Source organism: Neomonachus schauinslandi, chromosome 15, assembly GCF_002201575.2.
Source record: "Neomonachus schauinslandi chromosome 15, ASM220157v2, whole genome shotgun sequence".
Taxonomy (NCBI): domain Eukaryota; kingdom Metazoa; phylum Chordata; class Mammalia; order Carnivora; family Phocidae; genus Neomonachus; species Neomonachus schauinslandi.
In genome coordinates, this window is record NC_058417.1 from 57,786,756 (window position 1) to 57,795,040 (window position 8,285).

General features: G+C 65.3%; 1 protein-coding gene across 1 annotated transcript in view; it reads right to left on the reverse strand.

Moving 5' to 3' along the window:
- The window catches only part of NPTX1 (neuronal pentraxin 1), a 5,740-nt gene extending 3,968 nt beyond the window's left edge, over positions 1–1,772 (reverse strand). The window contains exons 1-2 of the mRNA XM_044921732.1: positions 1,329–1,772; positions 837–1,044 (exon numbers count right to left, since the gene is read on the reverse strand). Coding sequence (XP_044777667.1) covers positions 837–1,044; positions 1,329–1,772 — 652 coding nt within the window. The remainder of the gene's footprint in view (positions 1–836; positions 1,045–1,328) is intronic.
- Positions 1,773–8,285: the final 6,513 nt, after the last annotated feature.

Sequence of the window (8,285 nt, forward strand, 5' to 3'; positions counted from 1 at the left end):
CCCTCCCTCCCCCATCCCTTCCCCTGATCTGTTTTTCAGTTACATAACGTGCCTTAAGATGGCACTGTTTAAATCCATCCGGCACATTTTGCGGTCCAAGAAGGGTCACGTGGCCCTGCTCCAAGCCCAGGAACCCCCCCCCACTTTTACAACCTTGTTTGATTTCTGTGACTTCAAGGCTGAGCCCAGCTCATCTGTGAGCCCCAGGGTGCAGGTGGGGCTGGCCAGAGTTGGTGACCCAGGAACCACAGGACATGCAAGATGCCAGGGCTTGAGTCATTCAGAAAATAAAACCACAGGGAAGGGGCTCACCTGAAGGGGGTAACCCGGAGATCCCCAGAGGACAGCAGGGGTGCCATGGAGGTGAGAGAAAATGGACCATCCCCAGCCTGCACCCCATTCCCTGCTGGGGATGGGGACCGGCTAGAGCCAGTCTTTCTTACCAGGGAGGGCTTGGGAACGACACAGCTACAGTGCAAACTTACTGAAGATTAAACAAATCAGACTTGGAAAAATCCTTCCAGTGTGTGTGTGTTGGGGGGGGGGGTTGCAGCCGACACCAGTCAATCCCTTCCTGGCTCTGCTTCCCCTCCCTCCATATGTTCCCAGCCCAGGGGGCCCCAGCCCTATCAGAAACATCGACTGGAAACCCCAAAACCCAGGGCAGGGATTCAGGAAGCCGGAAGGGGCTGGAGGGGTGGAGGAGCTTCAGGCTTTTACAGCCTGGAGCGGAGCTATTCAGGAAGCCGGGACGTGAGGCAGGGTCCCACTGGCCCAGGGAGCCTCGCAGGCAGCACGGCGCCCCCCGCCCACGGTCCCCCACCCCGGCCCGTTACCTTTCTCCAGCTCGCTGATCCGCTGGTGCAGGGAGGTCAGGGCGCTCTCGATCTTGACCCTCTCCTCCGTATCGTTCTTGGGGCCACCCTTGCCCTCCTCCAGAGTGTTCACCCGAGACAGCACCTGCCTCTCCAGGTCATCGATCTTGCTCTGCAGCAGATCTTTGAGGCTGTTGGTCTGGCTGGAGGAATTGAGCCGGCTGTACTGCTGCGGGGGTGCAAGGGCGGGGGGAAACCACACGGTTACGCGCGGAGCGGGGACCGTGCTGGGAGGCCCGTGGCGCGGTCCCCTCAGGGCGAATGCGGGGGCGGCCTGGCGGGGAGCTCGGACTAATGGCCGTCTGCTGGGCCCCGCAGGCTCCGGGCGGCCCCGGTCTGGCATCAGCGCCCGGCCGAGGCGGGGGTGGGGGTGTGAGGCCGGGCCGGGAGTGGGGGTGGGGCAGGGCAGAGGGGCGCACGAGCCGGAGGGGGAACCGCGGCGCGCGCGCGGACCTCGAGGTTCTCCAGGCGGGTTTTGAGCGACTGCAAAGTTTGCCCGAGTTGGCTGAGCGTCTCGGCGGCCGGCGTCCGGGACAGGTCGCCCATGGTGTTCTTGCCCGAGCCGGGCTGCTTGCGGCCACCGCCGGCCCGGGCCTCGCCGGCGCCCGCGTCCAGCGTGCTCTGGCTCTCGCAGCGGCCCAGCTTGGTGGTCAGCTCGCGAATGGTCTCCTTCTGGCTCAGGATGGTCTCCTTCTGCTGCAGCACGGTCTCGCGGAGCTGCAGCACGTTGCTCCGGAGCTCCTCGGCGCCGCCGGCGGCCACGGACGCGGCGCACATGTCGGCGTCCACGGGCACCGAGGTGCAGATGAAGCGCGTCGGCCCGAAATCTTGGGCCGCGCTGCCCAGGAGGCAAAGGGCGAGCAGCGCACACGTGCGCGCGGCACGGCCGGCCGGCATGGCTGCGGGCGCTGGGACCGGCGCTCCGGCCCGGCTCCTGGGGCTCGGCTCGGCGGGGCTCGGCGGGCGGCCCGCGCTCTGGGCGCCGCGCTCCTCGGCCGCGCAGTCCGCACAGCCGCGCTGCCCGGCCCTCACTGCCGCCCGCGCTGCGGAGCCCGCGCCTTTTATGCCGCCGCGGGAGGGGCCTCGGCGCTGCCGACGTCAGCGGGGGAGGAATCCCGCTTTAATTGTCTGCGGCCCGGCCCCCGGCGCGGGGCGGGGGTCGTTCGGGCGCGCGTGGGGGCCGCCTCCTCCGGTCTCTCCCCCCGCCCCCACGCCGAGCTGGCCTCGCTTCCCCAAAGGCTCCGAGAGCCGCGGGGCGGGGAGGGGGGGGGGCGGGCTGGGACTATAGGATGGGCCACCTGCATGATGTCCACAAATTTCAGACGGGACTGCGGGCGGGTGGGAGGCCGCGGCGGGCTGGGGAGACAGAATTCGGTTCAGCCCGCTTGGCCCCACAGAACACCCTCGGGGCCCGGGCGGGGGGCGTTCAAGGCCGGACCGGGTCCCCAAGGACTCAAATCGTCTACACTCGTGTACCGGGTGAGGAGCGCTGGGGAGCGGAGCCTCGCACCGCCGCTGAGTCCAGAGAGAGGGTCGCGGGGCTGCCGCACGGTGCTTAGATGCCCGTGTGGGGTTGAAATGCCGGTCTACACCCTGGGTCTGAGGACTTCTCCACGACCTCATTCCTGGCTCTCCTGCCTCCCTCCCACAGACCCGGGGCTTTGGGGACCCGGCTAGGTCCCGGGGGAATGGCAGCACCGCTCCCCGCCCCGAGCCGGCAGGGCGGGCGGGCACTTCTCGGATCGAGCCTTTCCTGCCAGCGGAGCCGGTCCGATTCCGGGCAGACGGCGCCGCCGGGGCTGGACGCTCCCAGCAGCCCCGGGGGAGGCGCTGAGCCGTCTGTGTCCGTGTGCGCCTTGGGCTTTCTGGATTCCATGAGCCCCAGCTGGGCCCACTTCTCCGCCCATGGCAAGTGGGGAGGGGTCCCGGCCCTCGGCGGGGTCGTCCCCCGTGTGGAGCTCCCCACACGGTGGCACTTTACTCATAGTCACCCCTGGCCCCCCGCCCCCACCCCGCACCTGTTGTCTGAGTAGCGCGCGCCGCGAGGCGAGGCTCCCAGATTCCCGTCCGGGTTGGGACGCCCGGTTCCGGGCTCTGGACAGACCCGAGCCGCTGGCGCGCCCCAGGCGGTCAGAGTTCCGAGCTGGCGCCAGGATCCCGAGGTCGGGCTCCAGGTGACAGCAGGAGCCCGGGCTAGAGCCCCGGTCCGGGAGGCCGCGCTGACGCCCCAGACCCTCCCCCCCAAGTCGGGGCGCTGCGCTGGCGGATCCCCAGCCCGAGGGACCCACAGGCAGCTGCAGGGTGCGGGGGCTGGGCTGCCGCCCCGCGGGTGCGAGGCGCAGCCGGCTTTTTTTGAGAAACTCCGGTCTCCTCCGTCCCTCTCGGCGGTCGCGGCCCCCACCCGTGCCCCCGGGCGCCCCACCGCCGGCGTTCTTTGGGCGCCTCAGCCCTGAACCTTCCCGGAGCCCGCGCGTCCTTCGGCGTCCGCTTCCCGGCGCCAGAGGGACCCCGCGGGCTGCACGCGGCAGTCCTGGGCTCCGCGGCCCGCGGCCCCCCGGGCTGTGCGCGCTATTCGCCTCGGCGCCCGGGCTGCGGGAGGGTGCTGGCCCCCGGTGCCCCCGCGGGTTTGCGCCCGGCTCTCCCCAGGCGAGAAGGCGATTCGGGAGGACCTCCCCGCGCGGGGGCCCCGGGGGCGAGGCTGTCCAGGGCCGAGAGGGAGGGCGCATGGGAGCGGGAGAAGCGCCCCGCGGGGCCCCGGGCAGGCTGCGCGCACGGAGCGGGATCCCTCGGCGCGGCCTTGCGTCCTGAGGCGCGCCCACGACGGGGACCCGGGCTTTCAGCACCAGGAGAGGCACTGAGGGGCGCCGTCCCGCAGGGAATGGAGTAGCGGGCCTCAGGGGGGGAGGACGGGCCCTGGGGCAGTGTCTGGGGCAGCGGGAGGGAAGTGTGGTGCTCTGAGGGGAGGGCAGGAGACCGCGGTCAGGGGCCGGACCCTTGCGCCCGGGCGATTTCTGGAGCGCTGCGTCCACCAGAAGGCGCTATGCGGGACCCCGGCGCACCCGCCGGGCAGGGCTCCGACAGGTAGGTGGAGGGCCCTGCTGCGGCATCGCTCTGCCTTCTTTCAATCCACCTAACGGGGCCCGAGATCCGGGGCAGGGGAGGATTCGGACCTGGTCGTGTCTGCGGCTTCCTCCTCCTCCCCAGTGCTCAGACGTAGCTAAGAGCTCTGGGGCTAGGGAAAACGAAAACCCTCCGAGGAGGAACCCGCAAGCTGCCCAGCTAGCCGGTGGGAAGGTCCGAGATGCAGGGGCTCCTTTCCGCCGGGCCTGGGTGTCAGAGCCCAGAGGCACAGAGGGCGGGGATGGCAGGGGGCCCGGAAGACAGACAGCCCCCCAAAATTCCAGGCATTCCCGGCGTAAGTGTGCAATAAGTGTGAGTAACCTCACGAGCGTAGATAATAGTAACATGTAATAAAAATAATTAGAAATTGATGGGTTCCGAGTATTACCTTTATTCTTAATATAGTTTAATTTTAAGTTTGTGTAATTTAAATTTTAATGATGGCTGTGTTTAACAGTCCTCTTGCAAACTCCTGAGCACATAGCAATCAGCTGGTGCCAGCCGGCTGCGCACACCCCTGGTGGAAGTGGGTGGACAGGCCTTCGGAGGGCAGGCAGGGCAAAGAGGGCTGGTGGGAAGTGTGGCCGAGTCGGAGCCTGGTGCTATGCCCAGGACACTGACTCACCTGTGTTGTCTCCTGCATCTGTCCTCTCTCCAGACCAAGGCCATGAACGGGTCTAGAACCTTCCCCTGAGCGTGCAAAGCTCCCCTAGGGGTGGGCAGGAGCGGGCCGCTGGGTGGGTGCTGAGGGGGTCCTCAGAAGGTTCTGGGAAGAGTTAGGGCAGCACCAGACAGGAGCACATGACCCACCCACCCCTTGACTCTGAGCCTGGCCAGCAGTCCCCCCTGCCTTTTAAACAGCTACCCCTGAAGTGGGCGGGCTGGGCAGCAGAGGGGCGGGGTGGGCTGAGCTGTGGGACTCCCGTCTGGGAAGAGAAGGCAGGAGCCCTCATGAGCTGACTCTGGAACACCGGCGGGCTCTGTGGGGTCTGTGGTGCTCCGGAGGACATGCCGCGGGCCCCTGCCGGGTGAGCTGGCAACTTGGCTAGGATGGGAGGACGCTTTGCAGTAACAGGGCTGGCATCTCAGACATGTGGGGGACACTTCCTGCAATGCTCCCAAGTTGTGTTTTGGTTTTGGTTCTGTGTTTTCAACAGCCCCTGTGACGCTGGCCATGTTCTGTTTCTTGATCTGGGTGCTGTTTCTTGGAGGAGCTTACTTTGTGACAATACAGTGGGCTGTCCAGATGTGATTTGTGCACTTTTTTGTTTGTGGTTACGCGCCTTGCATGAGGTATAGGGATGCGTGGCGCCCATAGGGTGTCCCCAGAGCAGAGGAGGTGGGCTTCTGCTGTCACCAGGTGAGGATCAACAGGACCTCTGGCAGCCGGACCCTCAGAACAGAGCCAGGCCATGTGATCCTGTCTTTGCCCTGTGAGATGATTCTGGGCTCGAGGGGTGGGGCATGGGGCGGCTCTGACAGCAGCAAGCCCCGGGGGGCCTCCGTGGGGTGGCTTTGCTGACAGACCCCACCTACCCACTCTGGGGTGACGGGGACAGGTTCCTGCTGCCCAGCTCTGCTGGGGGAGGGGCCTTACCCAAGCGGTCCCTTCCGCCCTCTTCTTGGGCACCTGCACAACAATAACGCTGCCTTATAAACAAGAAACTCTCCCTTTGCAAAGCCCTCTGTCCACATTCATTCATTTTCCTGTAAGGCATGGCCAGGCAACCGTCCTCACTGGACAGATGAGGAAACCGAGGGAGGCCCAGAGAAGTTCAAGACCACACACACGTCCAGCGGAGGCAGAGCCGAGGGACAAGCCGTGGCCTCCCTCCCAGCCCTGCTCTCTCGGCACTGAGCACGGGAGCCCCGGCCGGCAAGGGCAGGAGCTCTCTGAGAGAGGAGACTGGATGGCAGAGAAGCAGCGTGGGGGGGATGGAGGCCCAGCCTGCCCACACCCAGCGGCAGAGGCCCGTCGGGCAGGTCCACAGACCCCGGGCTGAGGGGCTTCTCGCCTGCCACCCTTGGAGGAGATGTGGCCCCCTGGGTTCCACAGGGTTCACAAATTCACGTCCATTGGGCAGACACTACTAAACCGGCAGTGACCACGGCAGGGCCTCCCCGGTCACGGTCGGCCGCTGTTAGGCTGGGCCAGCGGCGCCCCTGCAGGCCCCCAGGCCTCCTGTTTCCAGAGGGGGTTTCCCCACAGCCAGCCCTTCCCTCCTCCGGGCTGGCCCAGGCTCGCAGGGACCCAGCTCTGGGTGGTCTCCCTCCCTGCCCTGCCCTGCCCTGGAGTCTGACACGGGGGCAGGGGTGGCCGACCCCAATAAAGGGGAGTTTTATAGGCACGAATGTGAGCCCTTCTCGGGAAGAGTCGTCTCACTTTTCTCTGAGCAGGAGTTTCTGGTGCCAGGCGGAATCGTGGGCATGTAGTACTGTGTAAATATTCATCAAGTTTGCTCTCAGTTCAGCAAATATTTCCAGAACATTGACGGAGGGGCATGCTGGGTGCCGGGGCTAGAGAGGAATAAAGCACCCTTCTCCGTCCCAGAGAGCACTCCGTCCGTCTCCCGGGCAACACGGCTGTAAATGCAGCTTCAGGGTGGCAGGCGAGTGCCATGGGGACAAGAGACACCCCAAGGCAAGGCATTTGGGTGGGTTGGGGTTCAGCAGTCAGGAGGGCCGCCTGAGGAGGTGACACCTGAGAGGGGTGAGGGCTAGCATGGCCTGTGCTGGGGGTGATGGGGCACGCCCTGGAGAGAGGGGACGCCTTTCATCTTTGAAGAGTAAAGTGCAAAGCAGGGGTCAGGAGGAGGTGTGGACGGCGAGGGAGGAAGACTTGCAAGCCGGCTGGGGGCCAGGATCTCCTCCTGTGGGCGAGGAGGCCCAGCTGTGGCCCTACGTGTACCAGGTCCCACCTGCGAACCCTTCCTTGGAGGGCAGACTTGAGGGGAGCAAGGCCTGCAGAGGAGGGCTGGCTGGGAGGCGACTTCTGGCAGTGGTGAGGGACGGCACCGCGGTTATGGGAGCAATGGGAGAGAAAGATGGATTTGAGAACAGGTTAGGGGATTAAATTGTTGGGACTTGGGGGTGACTTGGGTTGAGGAGCTACCGGAAGGAGGGAGCTCACATGAGTCTCGGCTCTTCCCTGGTGGGGCAGCGGGGTGGAGGGGTGCGGCGCTGCCTCTGGGGCCCCGGGACTGGCTCGAGGGGGACACCATCAATGCCCACAGGGACACATCTCTGCTGGCCAAGAGGTGATGGCAGCAACGAAGTCGGGGTGCTTGTCCTGGAAGCCAGCCCTCGGGGGGCTCCAGCTCAGCTGAGGTCATCAGCACCCTCAGGATGGTAGGGGGATCACCCAGGGGGAGGACGGAGGAGAGCGCCCCGGCCCCAGTTTTCCAGGGGCCCTTCTGTCAGGATTTCTGAACAATGCATGTAAGGACACGGAGGGCGCTCTCAGCCATCGATGCGGCGGTCTGTGGCATCTCTGCCACGCTGTGGTCTCTGCCCTCCGAGGGCTAGTGGATGCAGAAGGTGGCTCTGGGACGGCCCCGAGCCCCCACCCCGCCGACGCCAGTGTGCATTAACGTGGTTCGCTCCTTCCAGCTGGCAGCATCCGGCTGGTGCGAGGGGGTCCGGGGCCGCCGGCCCGATGTGTCCTCGCACGTCAAGTTCACCATCTGCCACCCGTCAGGAGAGGGCATGGGAAACAGACAATGAGGGGAGGCATGAAGTGTTCCAGAATACAAATGGTGTGCACCCGCAGGGGATTACAGCTGTTGGAGGGCCTGTGCTCGGAAGCTATCACTCAGGCCAGCAGGGGAAGAGCGTGGGCTCCTTCCTGCAGAGCAAGAGCCCTCTGCCCCAGGGGGGACCGGCCGCCACCCACGAGCTCGGAGGGCAGGGGCTGCGGGCTGCCAGGTGCCGGGGGTCCCTCGTCCAGGGCACGGAGGACACTGCGAGTCAGCGCCTCCTAAGTCTGCGATAGAGAAGACGCCTTCACATACCTTCCTCCATTTGGTGGTGGAAGGAGCCTTCCAGAAAGCAGTAGGTGGGATTCTTGTGTTTATTTTACCAGCTTTAATGCCTCGGCCTAAGCAGCACCATGAAACCCAGTAACGTAAGACCTGGCCTTCTGAGTTTCCATTCACTCACTCGCACACTCAGTGGACATCCTTACAGTGCCGACTACGTGTTGCAGGGAACTCTCCCAGACAGCGGAGACCCAAGAGCTTTCCAGCTCTCGCGGTGGGAATTTTCTTGGTTTTAAGTTTCAATTTCATGCAC